At 41.7% G+C, this 27853-nt stretch overlaps 1 protein-coding gene across 1 annotated transcript; it reads right to left on the reverse strand.

The window, feature by feature from the left end:
- LIPK (lipase family member K) lies at positions 1-27776 on the reverse strand. The gene is made up of 10 exons (XM_059172470.1): positions 27646-27776; positions 22503-22618; positions 20001-20115; positions 17186-17384; positions 15830-15939; positions 14538-14674; positions 9143-9289; positions 6773-6844; positions 4228-4299; positions 1-830 (listed from the first exon to the last, which is right to left on the reverse strand). The coding sequence occupies exons 2-10, from the start codon at positions 22605-22607 to the stop codon at positions 591-593; spliced, it is 1197 nt and encodes a 398-aa protein (XP_059028453.1). The 5' UTR covers positions 22608-22618; positions 27646-27776; the 3' UTR covers positions 1-590.
- Between the last annotated feature and the right edge of the window lie 77 nt (positions 27777-27853).

The raw sequence follows: 27853 nt of genomic DNA on the forward strand, positions 1-27853 counted from the left end.
TCTCACTCTTGCTGTGGGTCCACAGTCTGGACATGGTGCAGCTCCCTCCTCTGTTCAGGGAATCCCCGGGCTGCACTCGAGGTGTGGCCAGCCTGATTTCTCCACTGGAGGCTACACTGGGGAATAATGGGCTTCCACGCTCACCCAGGAGCTGGCTCTAATTCCTCCTGCAGCTGTACAACTAAGGATCCGTCAGTTTGCTGGTTGTGGGCTGGAGGCCACCTGCAGATGCCAGATGTCACACGTGGCTCCTTGCCATGCAAGCTTCCATATCTGTTCACTTCATCAAGCCGACAAGAGGAAGCTCTTCTCCAGTCTACTTAGATGGAGTCTCATATAATATAACACAATCAGGAAGTGACGTCCCATCACCTTTGCCTTAAACATGATCTAACCAAGGGTGTGGCACCATTACCTTTGCCAGTTCTGTTGGTCAGAAGCAAGTCTCGGGACACTCCCATACTCGGGGGAGAGGATTACCCCAACACATGGACGCTAGAAGGTGAAAACCACTGGAGGGGTCACCTTAGGGGTTTGTGTGCCATGTTATTAGTTTGAGAATCCACTTACTTAGAGAAAGGAAAATGTATTTACTTTTGCAAACATTCGTCCATCAGTCTAAAAAGGTCTTGGTAAATTTCCTTGGGCGCGTCCTGTCCGAGGTAAAAATCCACATGATTGTAGTGTGGGATCAACTTGTAGTAAATAAGCCTGGTAATCTTAGGGAGTAAATTCTCAACGTCTTTGAGATCAGCCACACGGTCATGTCCTCCACTCCACACAGCCGTTGGTACCTCCATCTTTGTGACGTCATATAAGGGAGGTGTAAGCTAATTACAAATAAAGAGATAGAGGAAAAAAAACCCAGTTTTTACAGAAGACCACCTAATGAAGTAGCATTCAATATTAATTGTTTTTTTTTAAGATTATATTTATTTAACAGAGGAAGAGAGATCACAAGTAGGCAGAGCAGCAGGCAGAGAGAGAAGGGGAAACAGGCTCCCTACTGAGCAGAGAGCCCAATGTGGGGCTCAATCCCAGGACCCTGAGATCATGCCCTGGGCCAAAGGCAGAGACTTAACCAACCAAGCCACCCAGGTGCCCTAACTATTAATTGTTAAGCAAGTTCTTCAAATGCTCCAAGCATGCAGTTAGAATACACTTAGTGATCTATAAACATTAAAATGTTCAAAGTACTTAAAAACACTTTTGTGCAATAGTTCAATTGTGAGCAAATGAACAACAATGATAAAAAAAAAAATCCACAACCATTTTATTCCTGATCTGCACTTGGAGGAAAACAGGAAAGAATTCTAGGGGAAGGGGGTTCTTATTTCTATGGGGGCCATCTTTCTAGTAACACTTGCATGAGTACTATGTCCTTTTCCAACAAGATAGATGTGTTTATGTATTGGATACATGTAAATACTTCATCTCATACACAGAAATCTGGACAAGGGGTTACTGACACTTGAGCAGGCTCTTGGGGGAGCACTGAGACCAACAGAAGAAAACATCTGAAATACCAAGTTAAGAAGGAGACAGCCTGTTCCAGAGAAGAGTGGCTGTGGTATTAATCTCTTGCCCCTTCTCTCTGGACATACAGCGTTTCTCACGTGGATCCAACAAATTCCATCCTCCAGTTTATCAGTGGTCCAAGATGACCAGGCCTGGCCTATCCATCCTTCATTCTTCTGGCTTCCATGACTGGATGAGAGATGGGTACATGGCTAAAAACCAAGCCAGAGCTCTCTCTGGAACTTTCGGCTAGAGTAATTGAGAAAAATACTGGCCTTTTCTTTGGATTTGCAGTTGGAAGAATGCTATGAGCTAAGTACCACCAGGCACCCTTTCACTACTATTTTTAAAAATAGCTTAAGAAGGGAAAGGGCATACACAAGCAGAAGTGGGAGAGAGAGAGGGAGGGACCAAGGGAGCAGGAGAGCCTGGAGGACAGTGTTTAAGTTTCTACCTATTGTGAATTTCCCACCACACTTCTTAGCTCAGTAAAGCATACTGCTTTTATATTTTTTAAACTTAAAATAAGTTTAAATAAATAAAAATAAGTCTTCTGTTTAGGCTCCAATTCTTGGTTTTGGCTCAGGTGGTCAACTTGGGGTTTCGAGATCAAGACCCTGCATGAGGCTCTATGCTGGGAGCAGAGCCTGCTTGAGATTTTCTCCCTCTGTCTCTGCCCCTCCCACTCATGCTCTCTCTCTTTCTCTAAAAATAAATAAATACATCTTTAAAAAAGAAAATGCACCATCATTAATTTTGGCAGCAACATTAGGAAGAAAATATCATAGGGACAAAGGTTCAGATCCTTAGGAACTTGTAACCTTGCCCGGGAGAGGTTTCCTAGATGAGAAATGCACACGGGTGGGCCATACCTAACTAGGCGAATGTGCACCCAGACTTCCCTGAGCAGGGCGGTATTCAGGCAGAGAGCATGGCTTTAGTCATTACAGAAGTCACTGGCAGTCCATGTGTTGGTGTCTGGGTCTTCGCATCACTAACTATCTTACTGTTTCCACCTACGCTATACTGCTGGGAGACTATGGCCTTGGGCTTAGAAGCAGGTGGTCAGTGAGAAGGTGTAGCTGCAACAGGGAGTGAGAAAGGTCAGGAAGCAAGTGAGTGCAGGTCGGCTGTGAGCATAAGGGCTCAGGGGAGCAGAAGGGCTCAGGGGAACTGGCGCAGTGCCCAAAGCCAAAGAACAGCAGAGGCAAGAAGAGGCGTGCTTCCCCTGACTCTGTGGGTTTCTCAGTAGGATGATACAGGGTACAACGACCCGGATGCAAGGAGGGCGAGAGCACAACCCAGAGGGAGCAGCACGTGCTAGCAAGTATATGGCAACCGGCTGGGGCTCCGCAATGGTTTAGGACACTATGAAGGACAAAAGGGGGCCCAGAAGATGGCAAAGCAAACATGAACGTGAAAATCAGGATGCAAATAAGACGTGCTGGCTTTGGGCCAAGAAATTCTTTTTTACTCTCGTGGTAATAAAGGATTGGTGATTACATTGATAATCACGCCTGCCTAATTTAGGGCTATTACTTATACTTGTGACAAAAGCTATTGCTTTGTACAGTTGATTTCATCTACCCTCAGTCTGGGATTTTCCATTATTCATTCCCTCCAAGGTCCCAAGCAAAAGATTGTAAATGAACTTGAACTACCCCCTCTCCCCACCCAGTCTTCTGAGGATCTGTGAGCACATTGGTAAAGCTAAGCGTTGTGACTCAGCTCTCAACCAAATTGATATCTGAGGCCACAGATAAATTCATCAACCAAGACACTTTCCTTTGAGCAACTATCTATTCCTGTGAGGACGAGGAATCAATCAATTACAACAGTAAACGGCACTTGGGACATAGTGGGTGAGTCTGTGGGTGGCCAGCAGTTTAGGAGAAAACTATAGAAGTTCGGGAGGAAAATTGGATTTTTCACACCAGCCAAAATTATGCAATTTCAATACTGCAGTTGGGGTAGCACTGAAAATTTGTTTTTGCTTTTTTAAAAAAATTCCAATTTTTTCCATATTCCTGATTTGAGGAACTCATGTGTCTTTGATGACTACTTGTTTAATTTGAGCTCAGTCTATTAGCATGAGGCCAAAATCATATACAGATTTCCTTATAAATTCTGGAAAAAATAACAACAAACAGAACATAACCTATTGCCATTAAATATAAAACTTTGGCCCCAAAAGTTTTCAGAGATTGTGTTAGGAAGTATCGTGACCCACTGATCTCTGACAGATAACAGCACTTCTTCCTTAGAGTGAGAGTTCTGCCTCGTATATCTTTAGTGATCCATGTTGTTTAGTGATCCAGTGTTGTTTTTTTATTTTTTATGAGTCATACATGGCATCCCAAAGAACTGTCCCAAAGCGCTGAGAGATTCTACTTTTTGAGAAGGAAGAAGTGCAGTGGAAGAAGAATGGATACAAAATCCAGGAACCCTGGGTCATACTCAGGTCCATTACTAGCTAAATAATTTTGGCAATTTACGTAACCTCTCTGAGCCTCTGCATAATGAGGACAATCATATTTGCCTTGCACAGTCCTCGTGAGGATCACAGTCATGATGTGGAACCTGGCAGGAAACCGAGAAGTAGCATCTGACTGATATACAACATCTGGGGTAGTGTTGGTGGTTAACGAGTGAATACCACTTTATTAGTTTGCAAGCAGGTGCCCCTGATGATTATTACCATCTCTGTACCTGGTGGAAGTGCCTCATGTTCTGATCAGCATTTCCCCAATCAAAAGCTTGGAACAGACCAGAATTAGCAGCCTATAATAAAATAAAAATAAAAATGCATTACCATGATATAAGAAGACAGCACACATTGAAAGACAATACACAGAAAATATACAAAGAGGATGACATCACATCCCACTGTTTTGGCACAAGAGCTAAAACCCAGTAAAGAGGAATAAACCTGATCATATAAATGATAAATATTGATATACTAATTCACAGAACTGACTGTTTTTCAATCCCTTCCTCCATACTTCTCGAACGAAAATCCTCAGGCAGCAATGTCCTTAAATGTTCTAATGCCTATGAAATGTTTACAAGGATGCTGGGTGGGATGATTCTTGAATATCTTAGCTTCACGAATTTTAATTTTTTTTTTTAAAAGCACCAGCTGGACATCTCCTACATTGAAAATTGACTGTTTTCATGTACAAACAGCTTTGTACGTTATCCTAGGCAGGCGGTCTAGGGTATTAGGACCATATTCCTTATTCTTTTTTTTTTTAATTTATTTTTTATAAATGTATATTTTTATCCCCAGGGGTACAGGTCTGTGAATCGCCAGGTTTACACACTTCACAGCACTCACCAAAGCACCTACCCTCCCCAATGTCCATAACCCCACCCCCCGTCTTCCAACCCCCCTTCCCCCAGCAACCCTCAGTTTGTTTTGTCATATTCCTTATTCTTAAACATTTTGTCGCCAATGCAAGGAATGTTCATTAACTCGGAGCCTCCTCAGCACTTTCTATTTGAGGTACAGTGTTGCTGTCCCCCATCTGCAGGGCCAGGCAGCCTGTGTCTCCCACGTCATCTGTTCCTGTGGCCACAGCCTCCAGGTCTGAGACACCACACGCACCCATATTTGCATTTTAATGTTTAGACTTTGGCTATTAGAATAGAAATATTCATAAGCCTCTACACCTAAGGGTTCCTTCTGTGATTTGCCAGGAAGCAGGTAACGTTCACATTTGTCTCAAGGGCTTCATGAAATGATTTTCAGGCTAATCCAAGGGTTTTTTTCTTTTTCTTTTAGGGTGTTTTTTTTTTTTTTTTCTTAACTTGACTCTCTGATTTTTTTTCCCACCCTCATTGATTTAATCCTGATTTTTAGTTTAAAATTAGTCCCATCGTGATGTCTAAGGACAGATGCAATAGTCTGCTGCTGTTGGAATTTTGCAGGGTTTTGGCAATGGGAGGCACTATCATGGGCTACTTAGGTCATCTTCCCCAATGCTCATCTGTGAAATGGAAATGACAACATCCTCCTCACGGGCTGTGGAAATCTTTTTTTTTTTTCTTCTTGGTTGTGAAGATTAAATAGGGTAATGCAACAAGATAAAATAAATAGGGTAATGTATATGAAGTGGGTGACACCTAATTACCACCATCAGCATCAGCCTCATCACCCCTGCCTTGGCTGTCTGAGTAACTTAGAGCCACATGATTTATCTCATCCCCTCCCCCCACTGTCCTGACTTATTTCTGTCCTGAAGAGGATTTTCTGTCACAGGAGAAGAGACCTTCTGAAGAGCAGTCAGCTGGGAGATGCGTAAGGGACTGGCTAGGACATCTGTAGAATGGGGGTCCCAACACCTCCATGGAAAGACTGTTATTAAGAATTCAGTGAGACTGAATGAAATCACACATATGAGTAGCAAGAACACATAGTAAGTGCTCAGTAAATGTGAAATTGAGGTCGCTGTCACCTGGAAGGCCATTCCCATCACAGGCTCCAACCGTCTCCTCACCGGGAGGAGGCCCTGTGGCCTTTTTCCTGCATGAACTTGAAGGCTTAGCTTCTGGGGGATATAACTCTTCAGAGGAGTTCAGAAATCCTCAACTAGTATTTCAGGCTATCTAGAGCAGTGCTTCTCAACCTTAAACCATGGAACAAATTTATTTGGGTGGAGGTTAAAGATTCCTAGGGATCTCAGATATATTAAAACTCTGGGAAGACCTTTCTATCCTCCTTCCTTCCACACATGTTCATACATACTTGGCTCAGAAAGCTCTACCAATTGAATTTGACTTGTCTCTGCACTTGCTGAATATTGAGTAATAGGATAAGTAGAACACTTAAAAAAATTTGAAACTGAGGGTAAAAACCAGAAACCATTCATCTATTTTAGTCCTTCTCTAACATTTAATTTGCTCAGAACGAAACATGATTTCCATACTCTGAAATGGCCCACATGCCAATAGGAGGCTGAGCAGATCTTTCTGGAACAGCCCATATCATGCTGTATAAAGTTCTGTTAGAACTGACAATTTTCCAAAAGAGGAAATACAAGCTTTCCCAGAAAAGGTCGTTTGGAGGGACCCAACAATCAGAGTTCAATCAGAATCTGTGGGAACTAGGCCTGTACACCAGACACTATTGAGGACATGAACAGAAGAGAGAAGAGGAAGTCGCTGCACAACCCCACAGTGGGCTCTGTGAGACCACTCCTCAGGGGTCTCCGAGACCTACGTGGACCTCATCTCAGGAATAGAGAGCTCTTACCTGGGCCCAGTGCAGCATATTCTGAACAGACGTGCCCGCGGAGCTCTGCGCCAAGTAAACATCCAAGCGACTCTGCAAAGGAGAGAATTTTTCCTCATCTGGAGGCTACTCATGTGACCATACCACAGATAAACCTGAATATTCTCTCTGTCAGGAATAAACATGTACCATACCCTCTTGAAGAACTTTCTCCTCCCTTGGCTCTAGTCTGCCCTGTGCAGCCTTCCTAAAGTCCAGAGGCCATCCTGCAGGGTCGAAGGCACTAACACATGTTCTCTCCAGCCTCACCTCAGACAGGTCCGACAGTCCAGGGGGTCAAGGAGTAAAAGCCACAGTGACCTTCCTCACCCTGGGTTGAGTCCCAAAAGACATTCCCAGAGAGTTGTTTATCATGAGGCATTGACAAAAGATCTGAATGTTTGCTTTCTGATTTTAACAACATGGTCAATATTCTATAGGGCTCTCTGAAAGTTTGTGGGACATAACCCAACCAGTGTTGTAGCTTCCATTAACATTTAGATTTTTTTCTGGATTAAAAAAATTTTTTTGTTTGTATTTTCCATTGCATATTTTTTTTTTTAAAGATTTTATTTATTTATTTGACAGAGATCACAAGTAGGCAGAGAGGCAGACAGAGAGAGAGGAAGAAGCAGGCTCCCCGCCGAGCAGAGAGCCCGATGTGGGGCTCGATCCCAGGACCCTGAGATCAGGACCTGAGCCGAAGGCAGAGGCTTTAACCCCCTGAGCCACCCAGGCGCCCCTCCATTGCATATTTTTTTGCATATATGAAAGAGTTATATATTTCCACCAAAGTAAGCCTACTAGAAGCATCATGGAGCTTTTAAAAAACACAACTCCTGGGACGCCTGGGTGGCTCAGTTGGTTAAGCAGCTGCCTTCGGCTCAGGTCATGATCCCAGCGTCCTGGGATCGAGTCCCACATCGGGCTCCTTGCTCCGCAGGGAGCCTGCTTCTCTCTCTGACTCTGCCTTCCACTCTGTCTGCCTATGCTCGCTCTCGCTCGCTCTCTCTCTGACAAATAAATAAATAAAATAAAATAAAATAAATAAAAAAATAAAAAATAAAAAACACAACTCCTCATGAGCTACCCAATACCATGAGGTACTATGAGGTACCCAATACCAATACCATGAGCTATTGAATCAATATCAAAACTTCTAGGGGTGAGTTCTGGACTTGTGAAGTTTTTCAAAGTTCCACAAACTCTTACTTATGCATCCCTGCTTATCCACTAAAACATTCTTGTAGAGACTATAATATTCCATAGGATGGTCCCCAAAAGTGAAAAAAAAAAATGGGCCAATCTGACTGTACAATGAAGGCCCTCCGTGGGAGTTATTCTGTGAAGTCTTTCTTTAGCAAGCTCTTAGGCCATGCCTCGAAGGTATTTTTGAAATGATCTCAGTTGGGTGTGCATAAAGGTCCTCTTACTCAGCTCTGCCTACATGATATGCCTCCATCAAAGTGATAAACAAGCACAGTTCCCTTCAGTAAACTGAGAATAACGTAGGGGAGGAATGTGGAAAGCCAGTGACTAAGGCATGCTTTCCATAAACCGCCTTTTTTAAGTCTTGCTTAAAAGCAAGAGAGGTGTTATCAGTGCCTTCCACTAACAGAGGGAGACTAGGCTCTGGGCAGAAGTCTGGGAGATAGTCGAAGACCATTTTCAGCTTTGTCCTGCCTCTGGTTTCAAAGATACTTCCTCTCTGGCTTGGGAGTAAACAGTACACAGTGGACAGTAGCTGACTCTTTGGCTCAGCTAGTGGGGACTGAGGAAGAAAAGGATTTCATCTGGAGAGAATTCACCAGTAACCCAGCTTATCTCTCTCAGTGTCCCTTGAACAATGAATCTATACTTAACATTGGAAAGCCACCCCTTAACCTCTTTGGATTAAAGAAGTAAGTGGTTCAAAAAATAACTATTTCCAAGTCACCTATAAAAGAAGAAGACTGGTTCAAAAACAGATGCCTGAGCTTACTCCCTGAGAGTCTACTTTGGTAGGTGTGGGGTAGCGTTTAGGCATAGCAAGATAAATTTCTAAATCCTAGCCTTCATGTAAGTGAAGGACTTTCCAAGGGCAGCATGTTGGCCAATAGCAAGAGTTGGTGAGAATGTTCAGTGGCCACGCCTTCTCCTCAGAACCTCCTACTAAAGCAGGTGGACTCCCCAGCTTTGGTTGGAAACCACCACCATGTATCTTCAATTTAGAAGACAAAAAAAAAAAGAAAAAAAGAAAGAAAGAAAGAAAAAAAGATCTTGAAATGTGGTCTCCACATGATTCAGTACAAATTCTCCTCACCTCTGTGCAACAAAACAATTGTTTTCTTGGCTCTGACTACTTACACATACCATGTTTAAATTTTTCGGGTCAAATCCACTCAAAGTAAACAGGAAGTTGCTGCAAATATGACGAAATAGCTTCCGGTTGCACACCTTGGTGGCAATGAATTGGTCAAAAAACGTATGAGGGTAGAACATCTTGTCACCAAATAGTGCCTGCAGGATGAGTATAAGACACCATCAGATTTCATGGATGTGGACGTCAAGAGTGGAAAGGGATAGACAAGGGCTGGACAGCGGTGGTATCTGCACTACACTAGTCCTCAGTGAAATAGAGAGCTCTGTTAAATTTTGTCTTTGGTTCTCCCAACCCACCCTGGTGATCTTTCCAACTTTCCTCTTGATGCCTTTTCCCAAGATCCTCTACTTGGGGTGTTTTGAGAATGCCCCTTGTGAAAGTAGTCCCTGTAGGGAACTGGTAAGTCTCTGGAGTTGGGGATACTTTGGTTCAATTTGGGACTCTGTTTCTTATACCTTAAGGGAGTATTGAATTTCAATTATCCAGAAGTTTCTCAACAATGACATGAAAAATTAACATGCAGTATGTTGTGAAGATAATAGGTCTTGTTTAAAAGGAGCCTTCTGGGGGCACCTGGGTGGCTCAGTAGGTTAAGCCTCTGCCTTTGGCCCAGGACCGAGCCCCACATCGAGCTCTCTGCTCAGCAGGGAGCCTGCTTCCCCCCCTCTCCTCTCTGCCTGCCTCTCTGCCTACTTGTGATCTCTCTGTCAAATAAATAAATACAATCTTTTTTAAAGGAGCCTTCTACAGTTTCTAGAATCTAGTAAACACTCCTCAAACAATAACTGCTATTATAATTAGTGAATGATTGTTCCAGAATCTTTCAGCGAACTCTTCCAGAGGCAAAAGCTCAACCCCCCCCCCCCAAATCGATCTCTACTAATGGAATTTCAGGCAATGTTGCCAGTGAATTGAATTTACCTTCTGAACTTTAGGAATCTCTTCAAATTAGAACACAAGTTCATATCTAATTCCTGTGCATAGAATATGAATCTTGCCTTTGTTTCACAATAACTTGTTTTATAATCTTAAATTAGATACAAAGATGAAAATATTCTAAAAAAAAAAAAAAAAAAAGACTTTATGTGTTTATTTGAGAGAGAAAGAGAGCAGCAGGAGGGGCAGAGGAAGAGGGAGGGAAACAAGCAGATTCCCTGTTGAGTGCAGAGCCTGGTAGCTCGATCCTAGGACCCTGAGATCATTACCTGAGCTGAAGCCAGACAACTGCTCCTTCACCCTAATCAAAAGATAAAGGATAGCAATGCAGGCCAGTCAGCCATGCAGCGCCCATTCCCTACGGTGTAGTCAATGTGACCCGTAGACTGTGTAATTCCAAGTTGGTTCTAGAGGTGGCGTACTTGTCACGTAGCAGCATATAGCTCTAGCTGCTGTGAATTTAAGGTGTTCCTCCTAGGTACCTGGCCCCATGCCAGGTCACATGGTTTACCAAGCAGAACATGGGCTGGATGCAGCTCTCGATGGCCTGCTGAGCTGGGCACCATGTGCATGGCTGTATAAGGATCCAGAACTAACTTTTTCAGGTTGGCATTGGAAAGGAGGGGAAATGATTATGTAGAAGAAAGAACATCGACCACAGATGGCCTGGTCAGATCTGGGTTCAGGTTCTGGTTCTACCACCCATTTGCTGGGTCATTTGGGACAGGGTGCTTAGTCTTTTTGAGCCACAGGTTCTTCTTTTAGAAATGAAGATGGGCGCTTTGTTGGCTCAGTCAGTTAAGCATCTGACTCTTGATTTTGGCTCTGGTCATGATCTCAGGGTTGTGAGATCAAGGCCCTGAGCCTTGATGAGTGCTGAGTGTAGAGCCTGCTTTGGATTCTTTCTCTCCCTCTGCCTCTAAAGAGAGGAAGAAAAAAAGAAATAGAGAAAGGATGGAAGAAAGGAAGACAATACTAACAATCCTTACTACTATAGAAAACATGCAAAGAGGAAAGGGTCAAAGCAAGCTGTAGGTCAGAAAAAAGATAGAGGGGCAAGAACACAGAAATGCTCAGGGGTAAAACAGGGGTGGACGATGTCGAGAGGATAAGCAGTTGGTAATTAGGAGATCTGAAGCACCAAGTGCTGAGGTTTTGAATCTAAAATAAACTTAAATAATAATACTAGACAATTTTTACTGAGCACCTGCTATAAGCCAGATAAGATGCTTAAACATATATCGTCTCAATCAATCTCCAAAAAAATTTGACAAATCTTACCCCTTTTTTAAACTCATTCATTCATTTTCAACGTTACTGAGGAATAATTGATATCATAAGACAGTGTCTTATAAATGGAAGTTTGTACGCTTTGACCTACATTACCCCATTTCCCCCTCCTCCAGCCCCTACTAACCACCATTCTATTCCCCTTTTCTATGAAATTGATTTTTTAATATTAGATTCTACATATAAGTGATTTAGTACAGTATTTGTCGTTCTCTGTCTGGCTTATTTCACTTGGCGTTGTGCCCACGAGTTTCATCTGGTTTCCTTATTCTCTTTCGACTTTTTTATGTTCTTTTAAGTTTTCCCATTTTAATTTGTCTTTACTATTTTCCAGAAGAGCTCTACTAATTTATATTTTCACCAGTAGCGTACAAGGGTTCGCTTTTCTCAACATCCTTGCCAACATTTATTTCTTGTCTTTTTGGTAAAACTCATCTAACGAGTATGAGGCAATGCTCCATTGTGGTTTTGGTTTCCGTCTCCCTGATGATGAGTGAGGTTGCGCATCTTTCCATGTGTCCGTTGGTCATTTGCATATCTTCTTTGGAAAAATGTGCATTCTTGTCCTTTGCCCATTTTTAATAGGATTACCTGCTTTTTTGGCTATTGAATTGTATGAGCATTTTTATACATTTTGGTAATCAACCCCTGATCAGTACATGGTTTGCAAAGATTTTCTCCCATTTTGTAGGCTGCATTTTCAATATATTAATCACTACCTTTGCTGTTGAAGCTTTTTAGTTAGTCCCATTTGCTGATATTGCCAGTTCTCTTGGTGTTTTATCCAGAAAAATCATCGTCAAGACCAATGTCAAGGAGGCTTTTCCCTATGCTTTTTTTTAAAAAAAGATTTTATTTATTTATTTGACAGAGAGAGAGAGATCATAGGTAGGCAGAGAGGCAGGCAGAGAGAGAGGGGGAAGCAGGCTCCCCACTGAGCAGAGAGCCTGATGTGGGGCTTGATCCCAGGACCCTGGGATCATGACCTGAGCCGAAGGCAGAGGCTTAACCCACTGAGCCACACAGGTGCCCCCTCTATGCTTTTTTCTAGGAGTTTTATGGTTTCAGATCTTCAGTGTAAGTCTTTAATCTACTTTGAGTTAATTTTTGTGAGTGGTGTAACATAGGGGTTCTGTTTCATTCTTTATTTAAGATTTTATTTGACAAAAGAGAGAGAGCACAAGCAGGGGGAGTGGCAGGCAGAGGAAGCAGGCTCTCTGCTAAGCAGGGAGCTCGACACGGGACTCAATCCCAGGATCCTGGGATCATGACCTGAACCAAAGGCAGACGCTTAACCGACTGAGCCACCCAGGCGTCCCTCATTCTTTTGCATGTGGCTGTCCAGGTACCCCAATACCATGTGTTAAAGGGATTGTCTTTTTGCCATTGTGTGTTCATAGTACCCTTGTCAGAGATCAGTAGACCAGAAATATGGGTTTATTTCTGGTTCCCTATTCTATCCCACTGGTCTACGCACCTGCTTTTAAGTTAGTACAATACTGTTTTGATGACTGTACCTTTGTAAAAGAGTTTGAAATCGGGAAGTGGGATGCCTCCCCTTTTGCTCTGCTTTCACAAGACTGGTTGGGCTATTTGGGGCCTTTGTATTTCCGTACAAATTTTAGGATCATTTTTTCCAGTTCTGTGAAAATTGCCACTGGAATTTTGATAGGGATAGCACCGAATCTGCAGTTCGCTCTGGGTTGTATGGGCACATTAGTGATATTAATCCTTCCAATCCATGAACACAGGGTATCTTTTTATTTATTTGCACCTTTCTGGTTTGTATAGGTATGGAACTGAATCACCATGGGCTAATTTACTGATTTCTCACAAGCCAGAATCCCTGGCTTCTACAAAAATGCTCTCCCTTCCATCTGCTTTAACTAAAATCACTGAATGCAGCAATCACTTTCAGTCTGCCATGGGAGAAGCCCATATTAATCTGTTAGAGGAAAACACACTAAACCAATTTATTTCAACAGAGTAACTGATCAGATTCATTAGCTCTCAGCACACAGAGGGAATTTGGAGTTCAGGATATTGCCCAGATTTTGAGGAGTTGACGGACTGAGAGTCTATGAAGCATGGGCAGTTGAGTAAGGTTGGGCTTTCAGTGGGGCACTTGGGTGATGCAGTTGGGTAAGGATCTGACTCTTGCTTTCAGCTCAGGTGGTGATCTCAGGGTTGGGAGATCGATCCCCACAACAGGCTCCATGTCTAGCGGGGATTCTGCTTCAGATTCTCTCTCCCTCTCCCTCTGCCCCTCCTGCTCATGCTAGCGCTCTCTCTCTCTCTCTCTCTCTCTCAAATAAATAAATAAATAAATATTTTTTTAAGTTGGACTTTTCAGGTGGGAAAAAAGTAGGTTCTAGGCAAATCCTGATAAAAATGAGTAGTTGACATTTATTAAAATTTTATAATGTGCAAGACCAGGTTCTAAGGGATTCACAGGTTTGAACTCAATCCTCACAGCAGCCTGAGGAGTAGGGGAGGTGCCCTCTTTGGGGCACCTGGGTGGCTCAATGGGTTAAAGTCTCTGTCTTCTGCTCTGGTCATGATCTCAGGGCCCTAGGATTGAGCCCCACTTTGGGCTCCCTGTAGGGATCCTGCTTCCTCCTCTCTCTGCCTGCCTCTCTGCCCTACTTATGATCTCTGCCTGTCAAATAAATAAAATCTTTAAAAATAGATTCCATCTTTATGGGTGAAGAACATGATTCACAAAACCTATAAGGTCTTGACCAAAGTTACCCAGCCAGCTAGGATCCAACCACATTCCACCCACTGTCATGCTGTGTTCTCAATCCCTACCCCATATTGCTCCTAAAAAACCAGGGTCCACTAGAGAGAAATTTAACCCACGAGATTAAACAAATCAATTAAATACTTCAACATTGGCTTTATCTGTGAGGGAGAAATGACATGGGATAGAAGCCCCTGGTGTAGATTTGGACAATAGAGTAGGATGGTATCGGTGTGAGCTCCCTGAACCCTGTTGTTAAAATTACATTATCGACAGATCTATGTAGACTTCTTACATCTGTGATAGTCTCAGAAGCTTATAAAATGCCATTTTGTCTAAGGTTTTCTTCTCTTGAAATCAGTGAAAATAGAACTAGTTTTAGTAACTACAGATTTAAACTTGGAGGAGTCACATACCTTGACTACTTCTCTGGAAAGAGTTTTGAATTTTTTCATAGGACTTTGGGTGTATTTCACTGTGATGACTGGAGCCAATGCAAAAAATATCTTAATCCTTTTAGCCAGCTCTGGATTGGTAGAGAATGCTATGAAGGCTGAAGGGGAAGAACACACGAGTCTATAGATTTAAAACAATTCTTCATTCACCATAAATGAGAGCAAAAGAAGGCATGTTAAAAGCAACAACAGCCACTACAAAACAACTCAAAATAACTACCACTGGTAAGGAAAACTTTCCTAAACTTCTCAAGAAGAAAACTGGGTAATTCAAAATGCAATGACTTTCCTGTCCCTGGAGAATTTAAGTCTACTCATAGTGCTACAGAAAGGGTTCAAACATCCACTGGGGGGCATGGCCAGGTAGACTCCAAGGGCCACTCTACCTTAACCATACTCTTTGGTATCAGATAATATTTGGCCCACAATTTTGGCTTCCCATTCACTAGCCGTGGCAAGTCTTAGTTTGCTCAAACTGTAAATGTGGAAAACAGAATCCTCACAGGATGATTCTTTTGAATCACATACATATAAAACAGAAGGTATTCTTTGGCATTCTCACCATTGGGAAGGATTTCCAAATTCAGCCATTTGTAAAACATGGAGGATAATGGTCTCAAATGTTTCTAGGTTGCCATGAGAGATAGTACATAAGATGCACAGCATCCAAAGACCTACTTTACACCAGAAACCTGGTCAGGATTCAGATGCAGAAAAGAGCCTTGTGGAGATGCTGTTAGTATTGTTGAGGTGTCTAGCTACATGGGGAGCAGGGCAGGGGGCGAAGTGCCTCATGCCATTGTCAACATGGCCCCATCTACCTCTAGCCTATCCCAGGGCCTCTGGGAACAAAAAGAAAATAATTATAGTATATGATTTTCACAGTTTGTAGTTCTCTGATTTCTTTTTGGTGTCCTCATTCAATTGAAAGCTCTTTAAGGGAAAGACTGTATCATTTTTATCTCGGCCTTCCCCACGTCTAAACCAGCATCCAGCAACCGTGTGTGGTATATACACACATGAATAAGTCCCTCTCCCTCAGGCTTATCTGTCCATTTCTAAATTCAGTCTGGGGCAGCAGAAATCCCTGGTGTCCTCCTCACTTTATTTACTCTTCAGAAACCAGTCAGAGGAAACGGTTTCCCAGGCCAAGTCCTCAAGCTTGAGACTGCACAGAAGGAAGAAGTCCTGAATCCTTTCATGAATCTGGAAGGTTCTCTGACACTCTCAGATCCCACCTGTCCCGAACATACCGATGGTGGTGCCTTGTGAGTGGCCCACATAATAGAGTTGCTCTTGTCCAGTTTTCTCTATGATAAAATCGATTGTGGCTGGAAGGTCATAGCCAGCCATCTCGTCCACGCTGCCAAAGAGAAAGAACAACAAAACTGGAAAAAGAAACCATCCATTGTCAGGCCTGCAATGTTTAGACATGTTGATTGTAGGCATAGAGACATAGCTTTTGTCAGTTTAATACTAGAGTCAATATAGAACTTTCAGCATCTCGGCAAGTTTTGCAGATGTCCCCTTGATTGTAAGAGTCACATGGTGAAGAGACCAGAATTGGAAAAATCTGCTTTGCAAAGGCCCAGAGAGCATTTTCCTGTAAGCCTTGCCATAGTTCACTAAATTCTATGGCATATTTACCTTGAAAAGAACAGTGCCTGGGATGCTTATTTTAAAAGCAGACTAAAGAAAGCAGATCTGCAGGCATCAGCCCAGATAGAGGGAATCAGAATTTCCAGGGAAGTGGTGCAGCAATCTGTGTATTTATCAATCACATCAGCTGTTTTGCTGATGTAGCTGGGAAAACGCTCAGCTAGGGAATGATCATGGTACCTGTACTCGTGCTGTCACAGGGTGGCACTGGGGTGAGGAATGAGGAAATAACAAGAAAGGCATCAATGGCTTTAGTGGCCTGTAAGGCATGCTTCTTAGCTCCTGGGCCAGGATGGACGGTCGTCCCTGGCTGCTGTGGCTTCTAGAGCAGACCATGCCCCAGGAGCTGTTGCTGGCAACTCTGCTCTTCTGTCATTCTGTGCTCTCAGGCTTTCTTTTTATTTCCCCGGGACCCCGACTCCAGGCCCAGGTCTCAGCCCCGCCAGCCGATGGTTTATTCCTCCTCAGCAAACAAACATTGGAGGTACCACTTGTGCAGACTCACTCAGGGCTCACTCTTGGCTTATCATAAATGTCTGGGCCTCAAAATTTGCACCCAGAACCTTGTTTCTGGTCCCATTTCTCCATCAATTCCTACTTGAGCAAGCACCTCATGTAAGCTTCCTTTGGGGTCCACAGTGGCTAAGTGACAGTCTTGGAATTAACCTTCCTAAAAATCTCTGCATTTTGATTTTTCTTTTTGCATATATACTTTGCACACACACACACACACACACACACACACACACACACACCAGCAAGCAGGGTTTTTAAAACAAACAACAATGCAGTGAATAAGGGCATTTCTCCAGAGCCTGGGTAGAGGAAGAAATGTTTGTTTCCTTCTTACGGATTCCACTGGGTTGCATGTGCACAGAAAGGGAAAACCCAAGGGTGTTCGTGTCCATGAACAAGGTATACCCTTTATTTATTAGGATGCAGATCCTTACCTGAAGGCCCAGTATTCTTGAGATTTGGGTGAGAATTTCAAGTGTTTCCTGGACCAGGTGTTGCCCCGGCTGTTCCCCATCCACACATCATAACCGCGATCTGCCAGAAGGAAAGCCAGGCTGTTGTTCGGGAGGTTGCATATCCAGTTAGTGGCAGACGCGATTAAGCCATGTTGCAAATACACGACGGGTCTCGGAGCTGAAACACACACAGGCAACAAGACTCTCAGGTCCCCATGTCCTCAGGGTCTGTAGGGGAATCCTCTTTCCTGACTTCCTCTAGCAGAACAGAGGGCAAGGGATGGCATTTGGCACCTGGCAAACCTGGCTTCGAGTCCTCTGTGAACAACTTAGTTGGGCAAGTAATTTGTTATCTTCTGTCTTGTTTTTCTCTTTGTAAAATTTGGATTATACATACTGTTTTACATTGTTCTGTGGGCACTGGAGTCAGGTTGTTCTTGCTCAAAGTCGATTCTGCTACACATTAATCCCTTGTGCCTCAGTTAATTTATCTGTATAATGGGCAGTGATAACAAATGTTATCTCCTAGTGTAGTCAAAAGAATTAAATTAGAATTTAAAAACTTAGGCGAGCCTGGATGGCTGAGTCAGTGTCTGCCTTTGGCTCGTGTCATGATGTCAAGGTCCTGGGATGGAGCCCTGTGTTGGGCTCAGCACTTAGTGGGGGGAGGGGTGTCTGCTTCAGGATTCTTTCTCTTCATCTCTGCTCCCCCCTGCACTTATCCTCTTTCCCTCTCTCTCTAAAATAAACGAACAAATATTTTAAAAATACATAAAAGACTGTCCAGCATAATGAATCATTTCTCTCTGATTATTCATATCAATAAGGCTTGCTGTCTCATGGAGCATCTGACTACCAAACTAAATTTTTCTCGAAATAATAACAGAAACATTAAAAAATGCCATTTGTGAATATTGACTGAGATCCAGGCACTAGGCTCAATTTTACACACGCCACGTGGTCTCATTCACATTGTCAGAAAGCTAAACAGCAAAAGGCAAGGTGTTCAGGAACATGTTATGCAAAGTGAAATTGCAAAGTCCTGTTCACAATGTAGAACTGGGACATCTTGATGAAGAAGGAGGCAAGAAGTGGTGTTGAGACACAGACAAGAGAGAAAGTGACAACAGTGTTCTTTTCTTTCACAACGGGTTTGTAACTGTGCTGGTGCCCAAGACCCCCTCAGCTCCCCCGGGCTGGACAAGTTCCTGGGGATCGGGTCGCTACACCGGGGTCCCAGAGAGCCTTCTGTCACCCAGACACAAGAAACTAAACTCTATGTTCATTCAGTCTACCTTTGGAGGAAATGGAAAGAAGGAGTGTTATTAATTCTGCTCAGTTATTGCTAAAGAGCAGTCATAAGCCATAGCCTGCCCCGGATCGTCTCACTGTAGAGTCAACTGTCCAGCTCATGCATTTCAGCAGCTCGCTGGTGAACCAAAATAAAAGTTTGGGCAGACAAAGTTCTCAATGACTATTTTCAAAGGTAATGGGGTTATCTAGAATCTAGATTTTTCTCTTCACACGATAAACCATTCTGATACTGGTAAGATTCATTATACAAGACTCCAAAGGATCAAATGAGTTAAGATTTGAGAGAAGAAAGCAAAGAGTTCTTGCCAGATGAATTCCCCCTTTCTCTACAGAGATCAATCTGTGTTGTAGGGAGCTAGGGCTGACTCATTAATCAAGTTTAAGTATAGCACTATTTGGGCCCAACTTAGGACCCCTGGATGGCTCAGTCAGTTAAGCGTCTGCCTTCAGCTCGGGGCATGACCCCAGGGTCCTGGGATCGAGCACCCCACTGGGATCCCAGCTCAGCGAGGAGTCTGCTTCTCCCTCTACTCTTCCCCCTGCTAATGAGTTCTCTCCCTCTTTCTCTTTCTCCCTGTCTTTCAAATACATAAATAAAATATAATCTTCTAAAAAATCGGGTCAGATTTACTTAAAACATGAAGTCCCAATGACTTAAGAAGAGAACTAATTACAAATGAAGTTGCGAAGCTGTTGGGATAGCTGAAGCAAAAGACAGTGATCATGTCCAAGTCTAGACTTGAGGAATACTGAAGCAGAGAGGAGTTTTCAGATAAGAGACAGATTGGAGGCAAAATTGGTATATCTTGGCAACTCACTGCATATAGGAAGTGATGGAGAAGAAAGCATTAAGTTGACTCCTAGGGGTCTGGTTGTTCAGCCTCACAAGGGTATCTCCAGAACAAGACCAAGTTTTCTTTCATGTTGTGTTGGAAGGAAAATGTGATGGAGTATAAAAAGATTAAATAAACAGTATACAGTTGACCTTTGAACAACATGGTTCCACTTATACATGTTTTTTTTTTAATAAATCCAGTACAGTCCTATAAATGAATTTTTTATTCCTTGTGATTTTCTAAACATTTCCTTTACTCTACCCCACTTCACTGTAAGAATACAGTATATGATGCCCATAACAGACAAAGTACGTGTTAATTGACTATTTATGTTATTGTTGAGTCTTGTGGTCAACAGTAGGTTATTAGTAGCTAAGTTTTGGGGGAGTCAAAAGTTACATGTGAGTTTTCAGCTGCTTGGAGTAGGGGTAGTGGTGTCCCTAACTCCCATGTTGTTTGATCCAACTGTGTATCTAAATGCTTGAAAAACTCCAGAAGATTCTACGAGTGAAATGGAGCGAGACTGGTGGAGGTGATGAGTTTCTCATTTCAGAACAAAAGCTGCCTGTCTGCTCTGCTTCTCTCAGCACCCCTAGGAATCTCTGCTGTAGGCATTCTTCCTTCCATAACAAAAGAAATCCTACTTGTTCTGGGACATCCTCTTCCATGAGGAATCCGGTAAATTCCGAGGACATAACCATCTTTGGTCACGACATCATACTCTTCGCAAGGGTAACCCCAGTAGGAAATAATCTGGCTCTGAAAAGAGAAGAGGAAAACAGACACGACCATGATGTCACCTCTCGGTTCGTATACCTACACTGCAGTATAGCACTTTGAATTACACAACCTACTGTTCAGCTAAGTACTGGGATAGAATGTAGCAGGAAAATCAGGATCACTTGAGGAAGATTTTAGAAGAAGGTTGCATGCAAAGGCAGGGGAAGGCAAGGTAGGGTGACCATACCTCCTGATATTATTAATGCCACCCAGGTACACTCTCAAAATGTTTGGGAAAAAAAAATGTATGATCATGGTCAGCTACTGAGGGAAGCCATGGGGATTGTATAGGACCCCATGGCAGGTAACAAGTGAGCTATGATTAGACAACCTTAAATGGAGGTAGGAGAAAGTAGTCACCAGGCCCAGAATGAGATAGGTAGAAAGGGCCACATGGAGGAGACAGCCCACCTAAGGTGACCACGTGGAGGAAACAAGGGCTCATCAACGAATCATCCAACCTCCCTCTTGTCCTTCTGATCTCAGTTCAGTTCAGCCCTTTGAAATCTTAATTTCAAAGGGCTGAACTGAACTGAAGTCAATGTCAAAGGAGCTTGTGGACCTAGGTCAGCTTCTTGACCAGAGGGAAAGATGCAAAGAAGAGAGAGTGAACCCAAATGAAACCTCCTGCACAGATACACAGGCATGAGGGGAAATGTTGTTTGCTGGTCATCTTCAGCAGAAAGAGTGTAGTGTATATGTTCTGCTTTATTAATTGTTACAACGAGCCTTTGAGATGGGGTCGTACCCACTTACAATGGAGAGAAGGGAGTGTTAGCAAGCTGCACAATCTATCTGAGATTGTACGCTAGGAAGAGAGAAAGACAAAATTAAAGCATAAGGAAGCTCAGCCCCAAAGCGCATGGCTTTACCACGGGATTACGCAGGTACCCATGCAAAGTGCACAAAAGATTTGCATATGCATTTAAAGCAGTGGTTATGAGCCTAGACTCTGGAGACAAACCACATGGCATTGAAAGCTAGCTCTTTCTCTTCTTAGCTGGGCAACTCCGGACAACTTATTTAACCCTTTTGTCCCTCAACTGTAAAATAAAAACAATACTAGTATCTCTTCACAGACTTGTTCTGAGGACTTTGCATAAAGTATCTAGAACAGTGCCTGGCACCCAGCAAGTGCCCTGGAGATGTTTATCATTCTCATTATGTTTATAGAATGATTAAGAACCCCAAAGCACCCAGACCAGGAAGGAAGAGAATGTGTGTGAATATGAGAGAAAGAGGGAAAATTCCATATGATGACATATAGTCACGGACTGTGACGTCAGCCATGTAGGAGGTTAGGGCTGCCTGCTGCTTACCATGGAGAGAGGAACAACAGGAGTCACTAATTAGCCACTGTGACAGTTTCATTCTTCTTAAAGTCCTAACACAGCCTTGACATGGGTGAGGACATCACTGGTACAGAATGTGTGCAAGAGTATGGAGTAACCCACTGGAATGAAGACTATGGTGGAAACTGGTCATTTTCTTCCTTCTTTCTTTTTCTTTCTTCCTTTCCTTTTTTTTCCTTTCCTTTCCTTTCCTTTCCACCTTTCTTCCTTTTTCTTTTCTTTCTTCCTTTCCTTCCCTTTCTTTTCTTATTTATTTATTTATTTATTTATTTATTTATTTATTTATGTATTGAGAGAGAGAGATCACAAGCAGGCAGAGAGGCAGGCAGAGAGGCGGGGGAGAGGGTGGAAGGCAGGCTCCCTGCCGAGCAGAGAGCCCGATGTGGGGCTTGATCCCAGGACCCTGGGATCATAACCTGAGCAGAAGGCAAAGGCTTTAACCCACTGAGCCACCCAGGCGCCCTCCCTTTCTTTTCTATTCTTTCCTTTCTCTCCCTTCCTTCGTTCCTCTGTTTCTCCCCCTCCCCCTTCTTTCTTTCCTTCTTTCCTCTCCTTTTTTGACTAACACTGTTCCATTCCACTCTATTCCTTTTCACCTCTGGTATAAATGTCTGTTATAAACAACAGTTACCATGTCTGGCTTATTAAACTAAGAGAAACCCTGAAATAGCTCACAAATTAAAGAAATGACTTTAGAAAGAACTTCAGGGAAAATGCAGAGATACTCTGTGGAGGTCGTGAGTATGAACTCATGGAACTGTTCTTCAGGAAACCACCATCAGATGGTAGCTCAAACCACCAGGAAAGGGAATATCACTGCCTCAACTTGGCTCATATCTTTAAAAGTTTAGATTAGCAACTTCCAGACCTGGTGAGCCCATGCCAGGGAACAGGGGCACGAACACAGATTTAGTCAACGCAGAACTGGTTGTAGACAAGCACACCAATTAGATCTAAAATGATGATACATTAATAATTTCTTATCTTAATGTTTGTTCTTCATGAAGGACTTACAATATTCATATTAGCTTCAGGATTTGTGATACTTCCTTTCTTGTGATAGCCATATACAGGTCCAAGAAGAAGCATCCAGTATGCTGTTGCTAAAAGCTGCTGCATTTGGGGTCTGCCTAGAAAAAGAGATATTAATATATTTGTCATCAGAGAGAATGCTACAAGTGAACTTTGTGTAATCCTTCTGTAATACGACTGCAGGAGAGAGTAGAAACATGATTCTAGGTTGTGCTTTAGCAAGCAATAAACTTAATATTCAAGACTAATTCCAAGAAAAATCTGAAATTATGAATCTTTAGTAAGAAAAGAAAGAAGGAAGGAAGGAAAGAAGGAAGAAAGGAAGGAAAGCATAAACATCAAATAAGTCTCCACTATACAGCTGGACAAAAGAAGGGAATGTAGAATTTGTAGAGAAAGAAATATAGTGGCCAATATATTCATGAAGCACATTCAATATCTCAATAGTTATCAAATGAATTAATTCCTTGTTTTCTGATCATAGGAGTAAGCACTGGCACAAACTTTACAGAGAAATTTATTACCATGACTTACAAATTTAAAAATATTCACAATTTTCACTCAGCGATTGTTTCCAGCAGTCTATCCAAAGGAAAAATAATATACATAATAGTAAAGAAATACATATTATAAAATCACTCCTGATTATATATCTTAATATAGAGAAATTTACCAACTAAGAGATTGATAAAATAAAAATTATGGGCGAGGAAGAATGGTATTATCCAGCCATCAAGTACAATGTGTTACGTGAAATCTCTATTATATAATATTAAGGGAAAAGCAATGTGAATCGTGCACATATGTTGAGCCCAATGAAAAAAAGCAAATGACAAAGAGAGAAAAAAGACTGTCCCCTGCCAAACCCCTCATGACTGACCCTAAGACCTGACCTTGACTGCCCACTGCAGGTACCCATCCACATTCGCCCAACATTTCCCTTAAGTTCTTTTTTTACAGCCTATCTCTTAAGCCGGGATTGGGGGGTGGGGGTGGGGCATGGGAAACCATGATAGGCACAGCACTCTATGATAGAAACCCAAAGCACACCCCTCAAGCAATAGCAATTGTCCAGCGGAAGAGCTCCTGTCGCCCAAAGCACCCTGACCCGTGTGAGCTTAAACCCGGACTCACGTCTGTGCAGATGGACCGTGGAGTGACTCGGTTGCCTCTACCTCCTTATAACGCTAAAATCTCCACTCAAGGGGGGCACAAGCTTATTTACATAACGTGCAATGTACGTGCAGGCAAGGTTCCTCAGGGCGCATGCTCAACCTTGTCCCTGCCTCTAGTAGGTCCGATGACAAGGCTCCTGTGTTTAAATACTCATCGTCACCCTGAGGAAAAGGAACCTATCACCCTTGCTCAGGGGTCCCAGCTTTAGAAGTTATTATTCCCCGCGATCTCCTTATTTGCTGCAAATGACGTTTTCTTTGTGCGACAACACACCTGGTGTAGTTTCTCTCTGTGACTCACCAAGAAGCCAACCTACTCAGTTTCCTAAACACCAAATTTTAATTACGATTATATCTGGATGGTGAATGATTGTCTCATTTTTCTAGACTTTCCATGTTTATAGTATTTTTTTTAAATATCCAGTATTACTTTGTCTTAAAAAAGAAGTTACTTTTCAAATAGAAAATTCTCAGAAGGGTGGGGGAGAAAAGATGATTATATTCCCCATTTGGCTTTGAAACCACTTAAGTTTAAAAGCAACAAGCAAGGAAACGATCGCAGCAATACCACAGGGGGACACTTTGCAGGATGGAGAGTCTTTGATTCAAGACACTGCGGCCCATCACCACTGCGTCCTGCCTCTCCTGTGTGTGCTGGGACCTTGGATCAGGTCATCTCTTCGTGACTAGCAGCAAAATCATGTTTCATGGAATTTTCGGTAATTTAATATAAAAGTCTACAAGCTAACAATCTAATTCCAAAGACGTTGGTCACCTTGCTGCTTCCTCATTCCTGGCCCTCTGGTTAAAAAAAAAAAGGGGGGGAAACTTCTTTATTCAAAAGAAGGAGACATTTCTGCACACCATCTCAAAGGGTTTGCTTTTTTTTTTTTTTTTTCCGTTTCTTAGTATCTTCCTCCTTCCTTCCCGTCTTCCCTCCTTTTCTTTCCTTCTTTTTCCTTCTCTCTATGTCATTCTCTTTTTCCCTCCAGCCCTCCTTCCCTTCTCTGTAGCAGGAAGAATCACATCAGCATTTGGGTTTTAAAGGGCTTTTAGGGGCACCTGGGTGGCTCAGTTGGTTAACCCTCTGACTCTTAATTTTGGCTCAGGTCGTAATCTCAGATTGCTGGGATGGAGCCCCATGGCGGGCTCAGCAGAAGTCTGCTTGAGGTTTCTCTCTCCCCCTCCTCTCTCTACAATAAATTAGTAAATGAACTTTTAAAAGAAATAATAGGTTTTAAATAGGACTATTCTCTCTGAGGCCAATAAACAGAACTGAAAAGTGGAAACTGCATGAATAAATCAGATTTAGATACCCACAAAGGCTGTAATTAGGCCGAACAGGTGCTGTGGTTAATGAGAAGAGGAAAACAAACTTTGGCTCAAATGACTCACAGTGTGGAGTCTGGAATAATAAAAACACACTGTCTGGAATAAACAGGAATTATTCTGAGTATGCTGTAATATATTTATAGCAAGCACTGTTTCTGTTCACTGTTACCAGAATTCAGGCCATGAACAGGTAACACTGGGCAGGTCTACAATATGGATTTGCTGAATACATGTGAGAATGGTAAGCAAGTAAATGTAAATTACTCGTGTTTTTAGTGGTTGTTGTCATTGCTGGCTTTAACTCTTTCAGCTGAAAATATTGCTGAAATGTACATTTCTTATCTATTTAAAAAGAAAAGAAAATCTAATTTTAACCGAGAGAGCTCAGTTGGTGTACTTTCCTTCCTGATAAATTGTTCTTAATCTTCTGAGTGGATCCTTGGTAGCCAAGATTATTAGAAGAATATGGAAATTCATCAAACTAGTAAATAAAATCAGTTTCAAAACTGGAAAATAGATTTGACAAAGCTCAACTCCTCTTCCTAACCAAAACTTGTCAGCAAAGTAGAAATAGAAATTCCTCAATTAGTTGAAAGACTCTGATGAAAAATCTTCCAACTGCCATTATAATCAACAGTAAAATACTGAATATTTTCACCTTAAGAATGAGACAAAAGGCTGGGTATGTGCTCTGATCATGTTCATTCAGCATGGTACAGCAGGTGTCATTAAATAAAATATAGTGAAAACAAGGGAAAAACAAAACTAAAAAGCAGAAAAAGGTGGGAAAGTAGAAGTAAAAAGGAATTTGCAAATGACATGATAGTGCATTTAAAATCCTAATCTGCACCAAAATTACTAGATATCATGAGTACATGCAGAGAAGTATCAGAACACAAGATCAACATAAAAATAAGCAATTATTTATTTTATGCTAACAGAACAATGCTTATCAAACAAAAATTTTAAAATACGAGTTAAATAGCATAAAAAACAAAAATTGTAAGTAACAGCTTTAATCAAAGACCAGCAAGATCTTCACACTGAAAACTGCAAAACTTAAAGAAACCTAAATGAGTGGAGAGAGATTACCTACTTTATAAATTAAAGACTCCATATTGCTAAGCTGTCAGTTCCCAAGTTGAACTATAAATGGATCAAGTTTCAGGGACAATTTGGCCAGACTTCTTAATAAAAAATGACAAGCTGATTTTATAATTTATATAGAAATATAAAGACCCTATAATAGCCTAAGCTATTTTAAAAAAGAATAACAAAGTTGGAGGACTTACACTATACAATTTAGAGATTTACTATGGAATCACTATAGTCAAGACAATGTGATATTGGCAAAGGATTGAGGAAGATCCATTAAAAGAATAGAGTACAAAAAAGAAAAAGAACAGAGTACACAGAAATAGACCAAATTATATGTAATCTAATAGCTTTTGACAGATGTTCTAGTGAAGTTCAATGAGAAAAGCGTTTTCAATAATTATTTCATTGGAGCTTTGATATCCAGTTGGATATCAATTTTGAAAAAAAACTTGCTACATTTCTTAAACCAGACATAAGATATACTTGAGATGTATTGCAAATAAAAAAGTGAAAACTAAACTACAAAGCTCTTAGAAGAAGTGAGAAGATAACATGTTTACAAATTTGGGATAGACTAATTATAAAAGAAAAAATACTATAAATGAGTCTTTCTTAAAATATTATAAACAAGTTTTTCTTTAAATAAACTTCTGGTCATCAACAACACCATTAAGAAAATTAAAAAAGCAGATCACAGACAATATAAAAACTTTTCAATCGATACCTGATTTATAAAGTACGTATGTGTAGGATTTTTTAAAATTTGAAAAATAATAAGTAAAATATTTAAAATTAGCAAAATACTTGGATAGTCACTTCACGAAAGGATATATAAAGAGCCAATAAACACACCAAAAAGATATTCAATATTGTTAGTCATCAGAAAAATGCCAGTTAAAACCCTCATGAGCTACTACTGCCTACTCACTACATTGGTTAACGTTAAAAAGACCAGCAATAGGGGCTCCTAGGGGGTTCAGTGGGTTAAGAATCCAGCTCTTGGTTTCAGCTCTGGTCATGATCTCAGAGTCCTGGGATCAACCCCTACACTGGACTCCCCATGGGGCATGGAGCCTGCTTGGGATTCTCTCTCCTTCTCCTTCTGTCCTCCCCCTTCTGCCCTCAAATAAATAAATCTTTAAAAACAAACAAAACTGATAATAGTAAGTAGTGGAGAGAAGGAGGAGCAATCAGATTGCTCATACATTGCTAAGGGGAGTTTATAATATTAAAACTGTCAAAACTGTAAATTTCTTAAAACCCTATAAGACTGCAATTCGATATTCAGGTAGTTGCTCAAAATAAAAGAAAATAAAGGTCTATATAAAAACTTGTTTACAAACTTGTTTCTTGAAGCTTCTTCAGAATAGTGAATTACTGAAAATAGCCCAAATGTCCATGAATATTAGAAGGGACACACAGATTACATTTATACAGTGCAACTCATTGACACATATGGCATAGATAAATCTCACAAATGTTTGCTGAGTGAAAGAAGCCAAACAAAAAAGAACGCTTACTTGATAATTCTTTCTCTATGAAGACCAAGAACAGGTAAAATGAGGGGTTCCTGGCTTGTTCAGTCGGTGGAGCATATGACTCTCAATGCCAGGGCTGTGAGTTCGAGCCCTGCGTTAGGTGTAAAGATGACTTAAAAACAAAATCTAAGGGGAAAACAAGAACAGGTAAAATAAATGTGTTAGAATAGAAAAAATAATAATGTTTGGT

This window comes from Mustela lutreola, chromosome 4 (genome assembly GCF_030435805.1).
Source record: "Mustela lutreola isolate mMusLut2 chromosome 4, mMusLut2.pri, whole genome shotgun sequence".
In the NCBI taxonomy this organism is placed as follows: domain Eukaryota; kingdom Metazoa; phylum Chordata; class Mammalia; order Carnivora; family Mustelidae; genus Mustela; species Mustela lutreola.

What these genes read in the sequence shown, in the direction of transcription:
- LIPK (XM_059172470.1), bottom strand. Translation starts at nt 22,607, where the DNA reads ATGCAGCAGCTTTTAGCAACAGCATACTGGATGCTTCTTCTTGGACCT. An exon ending in AAGAGGATGTCCCAGAACAA is followed by an intron (nt 17,385 to 20,000) that starts GTAGGATTTCTT and finishes TGTGTGTTTCAG; the next exon opens with CTCCGAGACCCGTCGTGTAT. An exon ending in ACATGAGGCACTTCCACCAG is followed by an intron (nt 831 to 4,227) that starts GTACAGAGATGG and finishes ATTTGTAATTAG; the next exon opens with CTTACACCTCCCTTATATGA.